Source organism: Myxocyprinus asiaticus, chromosome 6 (genome assembly GCF_019703515.2).
Source record: "Myxocyprinus asiaticus isolate MX2 ecotype Aquarium Trade chromosome 6, UBuf_Myxa_2, whole genome shotgun sequence".
In the NCBI taxonomy this organism is placed as follows: Eukaryota; Metazoa; Chordata; class Actinopteri; order Cypriniformes; family Catostomidae; genus Myxocyprinus; species Myxocyprinus asiaticus.
The window spans coordinates 52,150,316-52,170,446 of NC_059349.1; the positions used below are offsets into that span (position 1 = coordinate 52,150,316).

The 20,131-nt window shown below is 37.1% G+C and overlaps 1 protein-coding gene across 1 annotated transcript; it reads right to left on the reverse strand.

Moving 5' to 3' along the window:
- Positions 1 to 892: 892 nt before the first annotated feature.
- rab12 (RAB12, member RAS oncogene family) lies at positions 893 to 18,427 on the reverse strand. Its single transcript, XM_051700634.1, has 6 exons — positions 18,054 to 18,427; positions 16,049 to 16,109; positions 9,115 to 9,253; positions 8,878 to 8,967; positions 8,266 to 8,370; positions 893 to 5,137 (listed from the first exon to the last, which is right to left on the reverse strand). The coding sequence occupies exons 1-6, from the start codon at positions 18,256 to 18,258 to the stop codon at positions 5,030 to 5,032; spliced, it is 708 nt and encodes a 235-aa protein (XP_051556594.1). The 5' UTR covers positions 18,259 to 18,427; the 3' UTR covers positions 893 to 5,029.
- Between the last annotated feature and the right edge of the window lie 1,704 nt (positions 18,428 to 20,131).

Genomic DNA, 20,131 nt, shown 5'->3' on the forward strand with positions numbered 1-20,131 from the left:
ATGTGCAAAAAAAAAAAAAAATAAATATTATTATAATTATAATTTTTTTTTAGATTTACGCATTTCAATTTCATAATAAAATTACATCTAATTGAATTGTGTATTTTTTTAAACAAAATTAAATGAGCAAAACTTAAAATATTTAAGTTCGTTTAATTTGATCGGATTTTGTTATGAAATTAAAATGCGCAAATTTTAAAATGAGTGCGGTTTAAACCAAGGGTTACATAAGATGCTGTGAACATATGCTTTAGTTTGAATTGTTCACCTGTCACTTCAAAACTCGCAATGCATCATTAATAAAAATAAATTAGTGCAAGGGCAAAACTCTACATACAAATGGCCTTGAAAATGCAAATAAAGCTGAATAGCAGTAATTAATTACATTTTGATTATGAAACAAAGCCATCATTTTGTTAAAAATGAGGCAAAACATAAACCAAACAATAAACTTTGTTGTACCCTACCGATGTAAATACCATGTTATGTGAATTTTTAACAATATTACCATAATATTACATTTGTGAAGCACCCGTCTCACTGGCATTCCCAATGAAAATAATCTAAGATGCACTAAAAGTTTAAGACCAAAACGTTTCGACTGTATTTACCAAAACACCCCTCAACAAATGGCCTTGCAAAAGTTAGATAAATTATCCCATGATCCAATAGCGCCATCATTATTAAAAGTGAGGCGGTACATATCTGTATATAAACAGTGGCAAATATAAGCAAAACAAAAAACACTTGCAATGTAAGAATTGATAGAAAAAAACAAACAAACAAACAAACATGCATATTTAATTTTACATATATTTACATATCATATTCAAAACTTATGTAAAAAGAAGAGAAAAGCATCAAAAAGGTTACACACACACACACACACAGGTGTAATAAATTTAGATCTTTATTTGCACGTCATTAGTTTAAGAATGCCACAAGTTATAAATACCACAAAACTGCTTAAACATGCCAAACTGTCTCAAATACCTAGTATCAGCGTATTATTTGTACAAAGTACTCTTCTGTTTTCCAATGCAATGAGAATCCATTTCATGTTTTTGTAAATACTGCAATTGGCCAAGAGATTTAAGCAAGAATAAGGCAAAATATTCTGTGCAAAACTAAAGATTCATAAAGGCAACATGTATTGCTACTAGAAATGATTAATATTATGTTCTGTTTTTCAGGACAACTGATGTTTCATTGACAGTCTTTCTGAAGAACTTGAATTTCCATTTCCATTTGGGAAGATCTGCTAAGCTTATAATACATTTACGACTGCAAATATATTTAAAACAGACAAAGCCTTCAACAAATGTGAAAACACTAGGTTTTTGTTGCCGCAAGTAAAATGGAAAAATAACTTCTAACTAAAGGGTTGGGAGGAATTCATATACGATCAATAATAAATAATAAATTCACCAATCCTGCAGAGAAATAAAGCACTTGGGTGAAAAAGATTGAAAAAGGTTATAATATGGCACAAGCTTGCAAACATGAACAATTCTGAGGTTAAACACTTTCCCTAACACAGTTGCCACAAATAAACCATAAGTTTAGGTTGGTTTTTACATTTTATGGGCTTTCAATTAGTATTTAAATCTGACAAATAAAACTGAGAGTTAGATGGGGTTATTAGAATAATACAGAACAGAAAAAATACAGCAAAAAAAGCTAAATAATGCAATAGTCAGATATTAAAACAGAAAACAGCCACAGGTATTAGGCTGTTCAGTATAACACTGGCTTCTGATGGGCACATCATGTTAACGCATTTATCAGAAACACACAACATAAACAAATCGGCACTACACACGACTATCGTCTTTTTGTTAGTTGAACAGTGTGAATCTCACGAAACCTGGCAAGAACGTATGGGCCATATTTCACATAAAAAATAATAATAATAAAGCCTATTTTTATGACTTCTTTCAAGACAAATACCGTAATTATTGTAATTTTTAATTGTAGTAATTATACATCATTTTAGTGTTTTTTTTTTTTTTAAACTGGATTTAATTGTCAATATACTGAATAAAAAAATTAGGGGTTTATTTGTATTACTCTCTCTCTCTCTATATATATAACAGTAATGACAATTAAACATTTTTATATTATATTTTTTTGGGCATTACAGTAATTACAACTGGGGGGTAAAAAAAAAAAAAAAACCATACTGGTCCAAAAAATAGGATTTTTCTTAATGCAAAATATAAATCGATTTTTTTTTTTTTTTAAAGAGGAAATATTACCAAGATATTACTTCATAAGATTCACCCAATAAGAAACACAAACGGTTTGTTTTGTATATTGAGTTCCACTAAAACTCCCATAAATTTGCAGAAAATAATTAATGACCAGTGTGCTTAACATGTGCAAGTGCATTAGGCATCAAAACACCTTTTAAAAAAAAGTACTGCTGTATTACACAACTACATTTGTAATATGTGTAATATTGTATATAGCCATAGTTCACCCAAAAAGGACGATTCTGTCATTCTGGTACCCTCATAATGTTCTAAACCTGTTCATGACTTCTTTCACTCAACACAAAAGATGTTAGGAAAAACAACTTATTTTATTGTGTGGAAAAAAGATGCAACGTAAGCGAATAGTAAGCGAACATACTGCCTAACATCTCCATTTGTCTTCCACGGAGGGAACAAGTAAATGATGACAGAATTTTCAACTGTCCTTTTAAAGGGATAGTTCACCCAAAAATAAAAATTCTCTCATCATCATCATCCTCATGCCATCCCAGATGTGTCTGACTTTCTTTATTCTGCTAAACACAAATGAAGATTTTAAGAGGAATATTTCAGCTCTGTAGGTCCATACAATGCAAGTGAGTGGTGGCCAGAACTTTGAAGGTCCAAAAAGCACATTAAGGCAGCATAAATGTAATCCATACAACTCCAGTGGTTTAATCCGTCTTCAGAAGTGATATGAAAGGTGTGGTTGAGAAACAGATAAATATTTAAATCCTTTTTTACTATAAATCTCCACGGTCACTTCCACATTTTTCTTATTTTGTTTTTGGTGATTCATATTCTTCGTGCATATCGCTACATACTGGGCAGGGAAGATAATTTACAATAAAAAAAGACTTAAATATTGATCTGTTTCTCACCCACACCTATCATAGCACTTCTGAAGACATGGATTTGACCACTCGAGTCTTATGGATTACTTTTGTTCTGCCTTTATGCGCTTTTTGGGCCTTCAAAGTTCTGACCACCATTCACTTGCATTGTATGGACAAAAATCTGTGTGTTCGGCAGAAGAAAGTAATACACATCTGGGATGGCATGAGAGCGAATAAACGATGAGAGAATTTTCCTTTTTTAGTGAACTGTCCTTTCACTGTCCTACAGTCCTTCATCTATACAGGCAATATAGATGATTTAATCAAGGATTGCGGCTATAACTGCAACAAATTCACTGGAAGCAGTAGCAAAATGACATTAACGGGAGAGTCTTAGGAAGAAGTGTACGTCTTATTCTTCAGTATATGATGCTGAAAACCATCCAAGTTTCTTTATGTCTCTTTATACCCTTCATCTACTCTCCGTGGAGAAATGGCCCTTTCGGCGAAAACATTTCAGTTGCGCATTCCTATTTCGACCCGTGCGACACCCAATTAATGACCTTTCTTTGCAAAACTAAAGTTAATGGCATTGACAGAGGACTTCTAAGCAACAAGACTCAATAATATTAATCTCCTGTACACAGGTCCTTCACTATCGTTCAGCATTTTAGCTGCTCGTAAACTAGCTACGAATAGATTGTAGTGCAAAACACATCAAATAAAATTAAATCTAATAGGCATCCTCAAAAACAATAACGAGCGAATCTCACGAAATCTGTCAAGAACATGTATGGGTTATATTTCATCCCAACATCAATAGAAAGAAATTGTAATTTGCTCCAATAAAATTACACCTACTCAAAGTGCCGTTAATGTAGTGTGAATAAATCTCATTCTCATTACTGTAAGATGGAAAAAATAACGATGTACTTTATTTAAATTGAAAAGCGTTGATGTGCATCATGGTAGTATTTGATGCACAGCATTAAATTTATGCTTATTATAAAAAAAAATAAAAATAAAAAAAAAGACTACTTACTACAGAAATTTTTGTCACTGTAAAATTAGAATAATGGGAATTACAAAAAAGTCAGAAGTAAAAACATCCATCCGCATGACTGAAATAATGTAATTTACAGCTTCATTTTCTTTATGTTTTTGGGGTGAAATGTGACCCTGACATGTTTTTGTGAGATTCACCCTAACACTGATAGACCGCAAGGCATAAAGTCATAATAAATGAGACAACTCCCCAACGCTGGCAATTAATAATAGGCCGGACGAACCACCTCGTAAACACACAGCCGACAGAAACCAATTACACTTGGCATGAAATTTACATCCACTTTGCTGTGAATGCCAAATCAATTCAGAAAAGAGCTTCTTAATTTGAGACCTGGAAGAACCAGCAATCGGCTCGAAATTTATGCATGTGAAAAATATGTATCCCAAAATGACAAATGTGTGCTTTAAATGCAGAAGAGAAATGAAACATGGTCGAGTCTCCTTTGTCCCACATATGCATTAAATGGCAATGTATAGTATAGCAAATTAGAGTTGATGGATTATGGCATATGCGTGTGGTGCGTATGCAGCAGTCTCCGATAGGGGAGACACATGTCGGACAAACACGATCCTGTGCTTCCCAGAAATGAGGTAGTGCAATATGGGGCGCCAGAAAGAAATGTGTGTACGTATTTTGATCAAAAGTTCCATATTGGCATCTAGAGGTGCCATATATGGAATATATTAAATAAAACAGTCTATCGTTTATGAATCATTTACTGCGAAGGATGAATACATATGAAATACTGATCCATATGGGCTGGAGTCACGACATGAGCATATCGCCCTCTGGTGGCTGTAACAGCTTGTGTTGGGTTATAATACTGAGTGAGGGAGGAGTTTGGGGCTTTAAGGCGCTTGAGCTAAATCTCAACAGCAGCGAGTGCGAGGAGGCTGCAGCTCTGGTGGAATATCGGGCTCGGGCTGAAGTGATAGGATGCTGTTGGACAGCTCCTTACTGGGGACTTCAAGTGGCATCTATGGAAAAAAGAACATTTAGAAAATGTAAAAGACTGAAAAAAATGCACACAAAAATGGCAAAAACAACCTTCAATCAAAAGTGGCTGTTTTAACAGTTTCTGGTATTCAATGTTTTTAACCCTTTATGCTCTGAAGGTGTTTTTAAAGATTTCCTGTGTCAATGGCATAACCACAATAAAAGGCTTATAACTCGACAAAAAAAATACAAGGAGGGTCAAGTGTTTGGTATCATTGTAAATAAAACTTTTCACATCTTTTAATGAAATAAGATTGACACATTCTGAGACTCTCAGCCTAAGAAACTGCTGAAAAATCTTGCTTTCTTATTTTTCTATTTTGACATTATATATCTCTGGGTGTAAATATGGTGGCTCAGAAAAACTGCTTTTGTTTTGTTCCTAATCATGTCAACTGTATCTGATAAAAATGTTGTGTTGATACGACAAAGCATTCAAAAGTTATAGCATTACCAATAAAATTTATCATAGTGTCCAAAAGCATCTCCAAACAAATAAAGCATAATAAGTGTACATAAGAACTAATTACACATGCAAACACAACAATGACTAAAGGTTTGCATAGCATGGAGGCATGATTTTAGTAATGAGATTTCACAGAATGAGTGCCTTTTGAAGCCATCTGTCTGCATCATTGTGTCTGTGTCATGTACTTGGCGCCATCTCCTGGTGGTCATGTGTAACATTGTGCTTCATGTGGATTATCTAACGATCTATACATTGATTTTCCTTGTGTGTGGGCTCGTTTGAAAGATAATCACCTCCTCTAAGTAATGGTATGTGATTTTTTTGTTTGAGGTATTTAGTAGAAACTAGGCATGTGACGGTATAAGATTTTCACATCACGATAATTGCTGAAGCTTTTATCAAGGTATTGTAATTACATTACAAAAAACGGGTTGAAAGATAAACTAATCTGTTGCTCTTTATAATAAGATAATTACTTTTTTCAATAACAAATTGGCCTTTTAAATTATCATATAACAAAGAACTTTGAAAAGAACCCTGAACATAAAAAAAAAAACAATTATTAATTGGCTACAACAATTAATAATACAACAATTGGCTACAACAACAGTATGCATGTTTTTCTTGACAGCAAGCCAGTTGCTAATATACACTAACATTATGACCACTCACAGGTGAAGTGAATAACATAGACGCAGACTGGTCAGAGTGCCCACGATGACCCCTGTCCACCGTTGAATGTGCCTACAATGGGCACGCAAGCGTCGGAACTGGACCAAGGAGCAGAAGAAGGAGGTCGCCTGGTCTGATGAGTCCTGTTTTTTTTTTTTTTGTACATCAAGTGTATGTGTATGGCCGTCTACGTATCTGCAGTTTACCTGGGGAAGTAATGGCACCAGGATTCACTGTGGGAAGACAACAAGCCGGTGGAGGGAGTGTGATGCTCTGGGCAATGTTCTGCGGGGAAACCCTGGTTCCGGCCATTTATGTGACATCAATTTGACACGTGTCACCTACCTAAACATCATTGCAGACCAGGTACACCCCTTCAAGGCAATGGCATTCCCTGATGGCAGTGGCCTCTTTCAGCAGGATAATGTGCCCTGCCACACTGCACATATTTTTCAGGAATGGTTTGAGGAACATGATGAAGAGTTCAAGGTGTTGCCCTGGCCTCCAAATTCCCAGATCTCAATCCGATTGAGCATCTGTGGAATGTGCTGGACCAACAAATCCGATCCATGGCGGCTCCATCTCACAACTTACAGGACTTGAAGGATCTTCTGCTAATGTCTTGGTGCCAGATACCACAGAACACCTTCAGGGGTCTTGTAGAGTCCATGCTACGGCAGGTCAGTGCTGTTTTGGCGGCACGCGGAGGACCGACAACATATTAGGCAGGTGATCATAATGTTTTGGCTCAGTGTATAGCTAGGCGCTGGCAACAAATTTAAAACTGCAAATTCACTCACACTGTATGGCAATGTACGACTGCACTGCATTCCAACTTTAACTTAATATTGAAATCATCATTGTGCCAAATTGCCATTATTAATTACAGAACTTAGTATTAGCTGAGTGACTACAACTGTATTTTAGTTGTTACTAAAAAACGCAAATTTTACTGTGTAGCTAGCGAAGTTTTAGTGAACTACTCTTCGGACACTTGAAAGCAAGCTACACATAATCTGCAAACGGCAACAACAGTTCACTTTCTTTGTGGTCTTAGTAGTCACTTTGCTGTTTCTTAGAGTGTTGTCTCTCAGTTTTCAAAAACAGTTTAGAAAAACTGTCACAGCTTAACTTTATTTTGCTGAATTGCACGGGATGATTGTCCCGCAGATGAGCGAACATATTGTAGGGCTTAGTGTTTCACTGACACTTTTCTGCCACACGTTTTACACAAAGGAAAACCATCTTTGACCAACAATCCCTCTGCATTTTTATGGAACCCAAAATACTTCCACACTTACGACTTAACCATTTTAGAAGGTGGATAAACGGACAGCTGCGTTCCTCCTTCAGCCATGCTTCTCATCCATTTGGTTTTGTTTACATTAGAGTGCGCATGTGTCATTTATTCCGCATACAAGCAGTGTTGTGAATCTTGATTCATGTATGAAAAAAAAACTACTGTGCGGTACGAAAAAAGATTAAGATTATCTAGAATTATTTACGGTATTTTGAAGTGCCCACAATAACAATAACATGCATGTTAATTACAGTGATATACTGCATTACCGAATACCGTCACATGCTTAGTAGAAAGTGAAAAAAAAAAAACAAACCTTGAGCACAGCTGCATATTCTGGTCTATTGTTGAGGTTTCATCAATTTCAGATTCACCCGCTCTCTAAACGCCACACAGAAAACCCAACTGTGTATGGTTGCTTAACATGTTGGTTAGAACGCCCCTTCCTGTCTAAGTAGGCAGATCTTGGCCAAAATAATCAGCAAAGTGAGCCAGACTTTATGCTGATAATCACAAATTTGGTTCTGAGAGACTTTGGACGTCCTACAAAAAGTTTTAGTTCACAAGCCTTTATTTAACGATAGCCATTTCCCAATATGTACTGTCAAGTCAAACTTTTTTTAGTATACAAGCTCAAATAATAAACAGTAAAACAGCTCCACACTCACCTTATTCAAAATATCATTGACTAGTTTAAGAAATATTTCATCCACGTTGAAGTTATCCTTGGCACTGGCCTCACAGAAACGCATACCTGATATCCGTGAAGCAAACTGCAATTTAGAAAAAAAGATACATAATTTTTTGGATTAATTACATATATTAATTAATTACATATATTGAAACTTTTTCTGATTCTAAAATGCATTTCAAACTATCACTTTCATCTTTTATCATTATTTTGTACAGCAAGCAAAAACATACAGTATGTGCATTGCTTGTGATAAGAAAGTACATACTTCTCAGCGGAGTATGTAGTAAGACAGCATGCCAGTATTGGGACAAACTACCATTTCATAAAAATTGTGTTTTGATACCGCAGACACCTTTTTAGTGTGCTGTTTGTCGCAGAATGTGTATCTGCTCTGTTTCTCATATATTATTATTATACTACTTAATAGCTACTGATTATACAGTGTAAAAATTTCTCCAAAAAGACAAAATCGCCCCTATTTTTAAACGTGCCTTAATAGAAGATTTGCGCCCCCCAGAGGAAGACAGGTTTATGTCACATTGGTAACCGTTATGTGCTTGCAACATTTTCCACCTAATGGTCTCACCCTCTCGGCTTGTTGCCGTGAGACAACACGATCAGACTCGCAGTCCAGCTTGTTCCCAACCAATAGGAGTTCAGCATCCTCTGACGCATACTGCACAGAACCAAAACAGCTACAAGTTAGAAAAGAACCACTCTGTAGGCAAAGAAACTGTAATTTGAGGCATAACATCAATAATCATTGGGTTTGATGATTTATTGTTTGCATTATTTTGGAATAATGGAATAATGATTGGAACACCTTATCAATCATTTTCATCCATTTGGGCAGGTCGTCAAAGGTTTCCTGTTTGGTGATGTCATAGACGAGCACGATGCCTTTCGCACCGCGGTAATATGCTGAAGTGATGCTGTTAAACCTCTCCTGACCCGCCGTGTCCCTGTGAATTCAACATTACACTCATATGACATTCAGAGTGGGGAATAAATCTTCTGATACTCTAAAATAAATAAACGGTAAAATGATACACTGTCGAGTGCACACTTTAAAGTGCACATGTAGATCAGGATTAATTTGGACATCCGTCATCATAGGGAAAAAAGTTGAACTAACATATTGACACCAATAGGTGTACTGGACACACATACACAGACAAACACTGTAAGGTGGCATTCACACAGGACATGTTCTTTGCATTCAAAAACAACAAGGTGGAGTGAAAAGAAATTTTGGAGTCCCAAATCATTTTTATTTTTTTTTATCCCCTTTTCTCCAAATTTGGAATGCCCAATTCCCACTACTTAGTAGGTACGCATGGTGGCGCGGTTACTCACCTCAATCCGGGTGGTGGTGGACAAGTCTCAGTTGCCTCCGCTTCTGAGACCTTCAATCCGCGCATCTTATCACGTGGCTCGTTGTGCATGACACCGCGGAGACTCACAGCATGTGGAGGCTCATGCTACTCTCCGCGATCCACGCACAACTTACCACGCGCCCCATTGAGAACGAGAACCACTAATCGCGACCACGAGGAGGTTACCCCATGTGACTCTACCCTCCCTAGCAACCGGGCCAATTTGGTTGCTTAGGAGACCTGGCTGGAGTCACTCAGCACAGCCTGGATTCGAACTCGTGACTCCAGGGGTGGTAGTCAGCGTCAATACTCGCTGAGCTAACCAGGCCCCAAAACACGTTTTTAACGCCTACTCCAGACTTGGTGGCAGATATCCATAATTAAGGTATTAATGACATAACATGCTCAAGATGTTTGTCCCACTCCTACTTCTGATTGACATGCGTAAAAACAACAACATTTTTATCTTGACAAGTCTTGCAATACTCATAGTGCAAGAAGCTATATAAACAGACAAATGCAACTGACAAAAAGGCAACAAAAAAACCCCCAAAAAACAAAACAGTGCACACATAACAAAAATGCATCGATTGTGTACGCCCCCTTAAGGGCTGTTCACACAGGACACGTTCTTGCATTAAAAACAAATGGAGTACAATAGAATTCAATAGAAAGTGTGTTTACAGATGCATTAAGTCACATTCGAAAGTTAAAGGAATGTTCGGGGTTCAATACAAGTTAAGCTCAATCAACAGCATTTAATTTTGATTACCAAAAAAAAAAAAAAATATATATATATATATATATATATATATGATATATATATTTCGACTCGTCCCTCCATTTCTTTTAAACAAAAAGCAAAAATATGGGTTACACTGCCACACAATAGAAGTGAATGGTGCCAATTTTTTGTCAAACTTATAATTTTAAGCACTTACATTAATTATTTTGTTAAAACTCGTTTATCACAATTTTTACAGGATTACAGGGTTTATGACATTACCTTGAATGGCAACTAAGTTGTAAAATTGGATATAACTTCACACAGAAAATTTTTGTAAGTGATTTTGTCACATTAAAAACACAACACACATACAGTTTACGTCTTATGGCTATACTTTTGAAACTTATACTTGTGAGTATTTCATTGTTTACGGATTGGCCCCATTCACTTCCATTGTAAGTGCATCACTGTAACCATGTTTTGTTTGTTTTTTTTATAAAGGAGGGACAAGTCGAAACTAATTTATGTGGTAATCAACATTACGCCACAAATGCTGTCAAATGAGTTTAACTTGCATTGAACCTGGAATATTCCTTTAATGTACACGTCAATATGTTTATCCCAGCCCCAGAATAATCTAAGTTGAACTACAGATCATCTTAAATTCACGAGATGCTGAAAATACAGCGAAGCACCAAGGTTATTAGAGTTAACTGAGACTGAAACTAAAACTGAATCAAAATTCCTAAAAACATTTTCATAAAAACATAAAACTAAACTATCATGCATTGCTTCAAAACGAACTAAAATAAAATAGAAATGATCATAAAATATTTTTTGTTTTCGTTTAATACTTTGACTTGTGCATGTCACAAAATCGTTTTTGTTTCTTTTAACGTCTCCATCTGTTGCATCGCAAACATGCCATCTACTGGCCATGAGTTTCATATGCATGTAATCAGCTAATCATGTGGCAGCAGTGCAATGCATAAAATCATGTAGATAAGGGTCAGGATCCTCAGTTAATGTTCACATCAACCATCAGAATGGGGGAAAAAATGTGATCTCAGTGATTTGGACTGTGGCATGACTGTTGGTGCCAGATGGGCTGGTTTGAGTATTTCTGTAACTGCTGATCTCCTGGGATTTTCACACACAACAGTCTCTAGAGTGTAAAGAGAATGGTGCCAAAAACAAAAAACATCCAGTGAGCGGCAGTTCTGCGGATGGAAACGTCTTGATGAGGGAGGTCAACAGAGAATGGCCAGACTGGTTCGAGCTGACAGAAAGGCTACGGTAACTCAGATAACCGCTCTGTACAATCGTAGCGAGCAGAACAGCATCTCAGAAAGCTCAACACGTCGAACCTTGAAGTGGAGGGGCTACAACAGCAGAATATCACGTTGGGAACGAAGCAGAAGCCTCAGCTTTCTGTTCTTGGCTGACAGAAGTGGAACCTGACATAGACTTCTGCTGTTGTAGCCCATTCACCTTAAGGTTCGATGTGTTGTGCATTCCGCAGAACTGTAGCTGCTGAAATCCCAGGAGATCAGCAGTTACAGAAATACTCAAACCAGCCCGCCTGGCACCAACAATCATGCCACATTCCAAATCACTGAGATCACATTTTTTCCCCATTCTGATGGCTGATGTGAACTGAAGCTCCTGACCCGTATCGGCATGATTTTATGTATTGCACTGCTGCCACACGATTGGCTGATTAGATAATCACATGAATAAGTATACAGGTGTTCCTAATAAAGTGCTCAGTGAGTGTATCTCCACATTTGTAAGTCCTTCTTGGTTGTTTTTACCACGTTGTATGACAGATTAGACAAACACTATCTAGACCCTAGTTTAAAGAACATTACACAAAGTTGTCCCCTGCCAAGTCATTTACTCATCTTTGTTAACTGAAATAGAAATAAAAATAAAAACTAAAATATATTGATAGACTAAAATTAAAAATAAAACTAAAATTAATTGAAAATTTAAACTAAAACTAACAAAGTTTGTAAAATAACTGAAACTAAACTAAATAATAATTTGAAATTGAAAACAAAATAAAAATTAAAACTAATTTATAAACCCAAAACTATAATAACCTTGCGAAGCATGGTGCAGTGCCTAAAGACATCAAATGCATTTTTATTAGAAATTAGCACAGTGTTAATAAATAAAAAAAACAGCACAAACAGAGCACAAGAACATGTTCTGTGTGTACCCCCTGTAAAGCCAGAAACATACTTTAAGTACATGAACGCAGACCCAAGCACTTGGCTAATGCATTTTCAACATGCGGTTTAGTTGAACATACAGAATGTGCATTTGCAAGTTACTGTGATGATAAAGACGTGGTCACACTTGGCTTTGAGCATGCAAAATTATTTCGGACAGGATATGATGTCACGCTCAAGGGCTTATTGTTTGAATAATTAGTATAGTACATGTATCACAAATAACCAATAATATTATCTTCAAATTGTCAAAATATAGTCTCTTTCCTGCAACAATAAAAACAAGCAGCTTTGAAATATGCATTCCTTAAATTGAGCCAAGAGGTCAATCTCTGGAGTTTCAATCTTCTATTGGTCATATGTCTTCTCGTCATTCGAATTCGCAGGTCAGAGTTGGCCAAACTTGAACTTTTGTGCGCAGCGGAATGTGAAATATCTTTGCATGAGCTTGTGTTTGTGGTGTTCATAGCGCCCCTTCTGGCAACATTGAGAATGCACTATTTTGAAACGCATCAATGCACATAATCGAGCTAGCGTGGCTAGATGCGTCTGCGTTCACATACTTGCGTCAAGTTTAAGCCTTTAAGACGACAAATGTTTTCAGCTCTGACAGCTAGTGAGAATCTGAGTTAGAATGGAAACAACACATTTAACATTTTAATTGAAGGCTGGAACAGTCAAAACAACATTAAGAAACGACAAATTTCCAGCAATCAGTGAAGACAATATATCTGTATGTGATGATCATACCATTTGCTTCTTCTTTCCGTTAATATGTACATGCTACGTATGATTAGTGCCCCAAATCAGATAAAAATATTTTAGTTAGATGATTTTCAAAACAAACGTTGAGATTCAATCGAAATAGAAGTAATGGAGATTAATTTGAATATTTATGTCCTCATTTTTACTGTACCTTACTGTATCCACCCTAGTCTGGCTGCATGATGCCAAAAAGAGGATCGGTGAGGAGTCACATGTCAATAAGCAGTTAAGGTTGACATAGAAGGAGCCGTGGATGCTGGGTAGGACATGTTACAGACGTGATGTTCAAAAGCAGACATCTGCGAATGTGTAATGTGAGAAAAGCCAGCGTATATTAGGGTCAAAGGGACATAAAACAAATATGATCAAGTGGGTGGGCAGGTGATCGGGTGGTGGTATTAATTTGTGATTGGTTGGTTGGAAAAAAAGGCAGATAATGACTGACCCAGACTCCACTGGAACAACGTAAAGACTAGTTTACACTAATATAGAATCAAACCGAACAGAGTACAGTAGAACTGAACAGAATTGTATAGAATAGTATAGAACAGAACCAAACCGAAAAGAACTGAATTGATTAAAATAGAACAGAGAGGAGCACAACAGAAGAGTATAGAATAGTCTTGAATAGAATCAAACCAAATAGAACAGAATCAAACAGAACTGAAATAGTATAGAATTAACAAAATACAGTGACAATAAAAGTATGTGAACCCTTTGGAATTACCTGCATTTATGTATAAATTTGTCTTAAAATCTGGTTTGATCTTCATCTAAGTTACAATAATGACTAACACAATCTGTTTTAACTAATAAAACACAAATTATTGTATTGTTCAGTACATATTGAATACAAAATTCAAACATTCACAGTGTAGGTTGTGAAAAGTGTTGTGAACCCCTAGGCTAATGAAGTCAACGAAAGCTATTTAGAGTCAGGTGTTGGCAAACCTGGCATCCAATTAATAAAATGAGATTGGCAGTAGTGGGTTAGAGCTACTTTGACTTATAAAAAGCACTCAAATATTTTGAGTTTGCTATTCACAAGAAGCATCTGCTGACGTGGACCACGCCTCGAGAAAAAGAGATATTAGAAGACCTACGATCAAGAATTGTTCCTTTGCATAAAACTGGAAAGGGTTACAAAGTTATCTTGAAGATCTTAGATAATCATCTGTCAACAGTTAGACAAACTGTATATAAATGGAGACAATTTAGTACTGTAGCTACTCTCACTAGAAGTGGCTGTCCTGCCAAGATGACTCAAATGGCACACTGCAGAATGCTCAATGAGGTAAAGAAGAACCCTAGAGTGAGAGCTAAAGACTTGAAGGAATCATTGGAACTGGTTAACATCTCTGTTCATGAGTCTACTTTACGGAAAACATTAAACAGGCATGGTGTACACTGAAGGACACCAAGAAGGAAGCTGCTGCTTTCCAACAAAAACATTGCTGCACACCTGAAGTTTGCCAAAGACACTCCACAACACTACTGTAAAAATGTTTTAAGGACTGATGAAACTATGGTTGAATTGTTTGGGAAGAACATGCAGCACTACGTATGGCGTAAAAAGGTCACCACATACCAACATGAAAACATCCTCCCAACGGTGAAGTACGGTGGAGGGAGCATCATGATTTGGGGCTGCTTTACTGCTTCGGGGCCAGGACAGCTTGCCATCATCGAGGGAAAAATTAATTCCCAAGTTTATCAAGATATCCTACAGGATTATGCAGGTCTAATCCGCAGCTACCGGAAATGCTTGATTGAGATTATTGCTGCCAAAGGAGGATCGACCAGTTATAAAATCCAAGGGTTCACTTATTTTTTCCACAGCACTGTGAATGTTTAATGGGATGTGTTCAATAAAGACATCAAAGATTATAATTGTTTGTGTGTTGTTAGCTTAAGCACATTGTGTTTGTCTATATTTGTGACTTTGATGAAGATGAGATCACATTATATGACCAATTAATGCAGAAAACCAGCTAATTCCAAAGGGTTCACATACTTTTTCTTGCCACTTTAATTTTAATAGAACAGAGTAGATTCAAACCAAATAGAGTAGAATCAAATAGAATAAAAATGTATAGAATAGTATTGAACAATCTAATAGAATCCAACAGAACTATAGAATGGTATCAAACGGAATGAATAGAACAGAACTACATGAAATAGAATTTGTTGACTCAGGATAATTTCCTGTGGACGGGGGTTCGAATAGAATGCAAAAACATATACATAAACACACAAAAGTATTTCAGTTAGTAAGATGATATTAGTGACATCGCACTTATATTGCACATATTTATAGTCATTGTTCTGGGATGCTGTGAGTGTGTGATCACAAATAAAACAAACAAAAATTAAACAAGTTCACTGTATTTGAATGATTTCATAACCCTTGACATGTATTCTACTGGAAAATCAAAGCTTGATGTTTATGTGCTGTAATGCCCAGAGAGCACGTAAACTGTGTTCTGGTCTGTTAGCTGTGAGCAAACACAAGCGCTGATAAAATCTCAGCAGCTAAAGACGGAAGACATCTGACTTTGAGTCCGAGCGACTGTTCTGGAATTCCATCGCATGTGCTTCTGAGACACAGGAAGTGACATGGTGGGCTGAGTCAAGAGTTTCCTCTCCACTTACCAGATCTGTAACCGGATCTTCTTTCCTCTCAGTTCCACTGTTTTGATTTTAAAATCCACACCTTCAAGAACACAAACGGTGAAAACAAACACACAATAAGAGAAGTAGGATGAAAGATCAGTCATACTATGCCTACTTGTGCCACTCTAGGCAGTGTGTTTACAGTGATTTTACTATGATAAAGGGCATTTTAGGCCTTCAATTTCATGTTGTACAAATGTCTCCCCTCTACTGACATACTCCAAAACTTAATTCTAACTCTCTTAAATATTTATCTAGAACCTCTAACCTTAAATTAACACAAACCTGAGTTTCGGGCCTAAAAAATGTTGGGTGATCCTGCATTAATGACAAATAACAGCTAAGACAAGCCAAAACTCTTGCTCTCCAGGCTCGTATGACTTTCACAAGCGTGACAAAGCGGAAAAGAGTTAAGGCATGTTGTAGCAGCTGCATGTCAATGTGTGTCTGGCTATTCTGGGATATTAGGTTATAGTGCAACTAATCTGACCTGAAGACCAATCATAACTGACTACACTATTGCTCTAATACAGTTGAAGTCAGAAGTTTACATACACCTTAGCCAAATACATTTAAACTCAGTTTTTCACAATTCCTGACATTTAATCATAGAAATCATTCCCTGTCTTAGGTCAGTTAGGATCACTACTTTATTTTAAGAATGTGAAATGTCAGAATAATAGTAGAGAGAATGATTTATTTCAGCTTTTATTTCTTTCATCACATTCCCAGTGGGTCAGAAGTTTACATACACTTTGTTAGTATTTGGTAGCATTGCCTTTAAATTGTTTAACTTGGGTCAAACATTTTGGGAAATCTTCCACAAGCTTCTCACAATAAGTTGCTGGAATTTTGTCCCATTCCTCCAGACAGAACTGGTGTAACTGAGTCAGGTTTGTAGGCCTCCTTGCTCGCACACACTTTTTCAGTTCTGCCCACAAATTTTCTATCGGATATTTTCCTTCCTCATGATGCCATCTATTTTGTGAAGTGCACCAGTGATGCTGCCACCCCCATGCTTCACGGTTAGGATGGTGTTCTTCGGCTTGCAAGCCTCACCCTTTTTCCTCCAAAAACAACGATGGACATTATAGCCAAACAGTTAAATTTTTGTTTCATCAGACCAGAGGAAATTTCTCCAAAAAGATCTTTGTCCCCATGTGCACTTGCAAACTGTAGTCTGGCATTTTTAAGGCAGTTTTGGAGCAGTGGCTTCTTCCTTGCTGAGCAGCCTTTCAAGTTATGTCGATATAGGACTCGTTTTACTGTGGATATAGATACTTGTCTACCTGTTTCCTCCAGCATCTTCACAAGGTCCTTTGCAGTTGTCCTGGGATTGATTTGTGCTTTTCGCACCAAACTACGTTCATCTCTAGGAGACAGAATGCATCTCCTTCCTGAGCGGTATGATGGCTGCGTGGACAATTACTCGTGTCATGCACAAAGTAGATGTCCTAAACGACTTGACAAAACTATAGTTTGCTTATATGAAATCTGTGGAGTGGTTAAAAAAAAATTAAGATTTAATGACTTCAACCTAAGTGTATGGAAACTTCTGACTTCAACTGTATGTAGATTATACTACACTGACATCTATAGTTTTCCACATATATATTACACTTACTTTTTAAGTTGAATAATTATCAAGTTAACTATTTGCACTAAACTAACCATCTACAGATTACTAATTATCCACTGTCAACTAAATAAACCATACTTAGTATCCATAGTAAACTAATTATAGTTAACACATTATTCGTTTTTAACATTACTAATTGGCTACAGTTTACGTAATATATCTAATTAATTAACTATAATTCCTTGCTTGTCTTCTGAGTACAGGAGTAAATAAACAGAACAACAGCTGGTTGTTATAGTAGCTATAAGGGGACAGATAATAGACACTAGTGAACAAGTAAACCGACAGTGTTTCTTCATGAGCATCCGGATTGACAGCTCAACTTTCTCTCTCAGTTTGTCTTACCCACAGTGGACTTGCACGCCTCGCAGAAGGTGTCATCGGTGAATCTCTCCATCAGACTGGTCTTGCCCACGCCGCGGGATCCGATGATGATCACCTGCAATTTATAATCAGCGGCTCGCGGAGGCACCTTCCTGCGGCGCTGCGACGCTCCCACGGCGGGTGAGCCTCCACCGGCCCACCGCTGGACACCGAATCCCGACTCCATCCAGCACTAACAGCCACTCCACATCTGCTACACGGCCGGAGCACTTTAAATACAGCCGCGCATCACGGAGAGGAACTTTAATCAACTTTAAATCGGCTTTTATCAGGAGTTTGTCAAAGTTTACTTCTCTCAGTCGGTTGTTGTCCTGCACTGGTAACGCGAGAGCGGGCGTGACGTCACAACAACTTCCGGTTCCGACGCCTTCCAAAGGAAGCAGCAAAATTCCCTTTGGAATAAAAACATTTGGAGGATTCACCCATTGCAAATAATGTGAAATGTGAAAATAAATCGTTTCGCTTTTGATTGAATAAGAAATGTAAAAAATATTTAAAAATTAATAGAAAAATTATAGTAGTAAAATAAATATACTCGTATACCAAACAAGAACTAAATTAATATTTTACTTCATCTGTTAGTTCTACATTCTGATAATGTATACGATTTAGACATAATAATTATGTATTTTTTTTAGTAAATTCTGAAAGGAGATCTGAATAAAAAAGTTATATATATATATATATATATATATATATATATATATATATATATATATATATATATATATATATATATATACAGGTGCATCTCAATAAATTAGAATGTCGTGGAAATGTTCATTTATTTCAGTAATTCAACTCAAATTGTGAAACTTGTGTATTAAATAAATTCAGTGCACACAGACTGAAGTAGTTTAAGTCTTTGGTTCTTTTAATTGTGATGATTTTGGCTCACATTTAACAAAAACCCACCAATTCACTATCTCAAAAAATTAGAATATGGTGACATGTCAATCAGCTAATCAACTCAAAACACCTGCAAAGGTTTCCTGAGCCTTCAAAATGGTCTCTCAGTTTGGTTCACTAGGCTACACAATCATGGGGAAGACTGCTGATCTGACAGTTGTCCAGAAGACAATCATTGACACCCTTCACAAGGAGGGTAAGCCACAAACATTCATTGCCAAAGAAGCTGGCTGTTCACAGAGTGCTGTATCCAAGCATGTTAACAGAAAGTTGAGTGGAAGGAAAAAGTGTGGAGGAAAAAGATGCACAACCAACCGAGAGAACCGCAGCCTTATGAGGATTGTCAAGCAAAATCGATTCAAGAATTTGGGTGAACTTCACAAGGAATGGACTGAGGCTGGGGTCAAGGCATCAACAGCCACCACACACAGACATGTCAAGGAATTTGGCTACAGTTGTCGTATTCCTCTTGTTAAGCCACTCCTGAACCACAGACAACGTCAGAGGCGTCTTACCTGGGCTAAGGAGAAGAAGAACTGGACTGTTGCTCAGTGGTCCAAAGTCCTGTTTTCAGATGAGAGCAAGTTTTGTATTTCATTTGGAAACCAAGGTCCTAGAGTCTGGAGGAAGGGTGGAGAAGCTCATAGCCCAAGTTGCTTGAAGTCCAGTGTTAATTTTCCACAGTCTGTGATGATTTGGGGTGCAATGTCATCTGCTGGTGTTGGTCCATTGTGTTTTTTGAAAACCAAAGTCACTGCATCCGTTTACCAAGAACTTTTGGAGCACTTCATGCTTCCTTCTGCTGACCAGCTTTTTAAAGATGCTGATTTCATTTTCCAGCAGGATTTGGCACCTGCCCACACTGCCAAAAGCACCAAAAGTTGGTTAAATGACCATGTGTTGGTGTGCTTGACTGGCCAGCAAACTCACCAGACCTGAACCCCATAGAGAATCTATGGGGTATTGTCAAGAGGAAAATGAGAAACAAGAGACCAAAAATGCAGATGAGCTGAAGGCCACTGTCAAAGAAACCTGGGCTTCCATACCACCTCAGCAGTGCCACAAACTGATCACCTCCATGCCACGCCGAATTGAGGCAGTAATTAAAGCAAAAGGAGCCCCTACTAAGT

Excerpts from the sequence above, each read along its gene's own strand:
- rab12 (XM_051700634.1), bottom strand. The coding sequence starts at position 18,258 with ATGGAGTCGGGATTCGGTGTCCAGCGGTGGGCCGGTGGAGGCTCACCC. Across the intron at positions 9,254-16,048 it reads AAGATCCGGTTACAGATCTG|GGACACGGCGGGTCAGGAGA; the intron begins GTAAGTGGAGAG and ends TTGAATTCACAG. Across the intron at positions 8,371-8,877 it reads CACGGCAACAAGCCGAGAGG|TTTGCTTCACGGATATCAGG; the intron begins GTGAGACCATTA and ends TCTAAATTGCAG.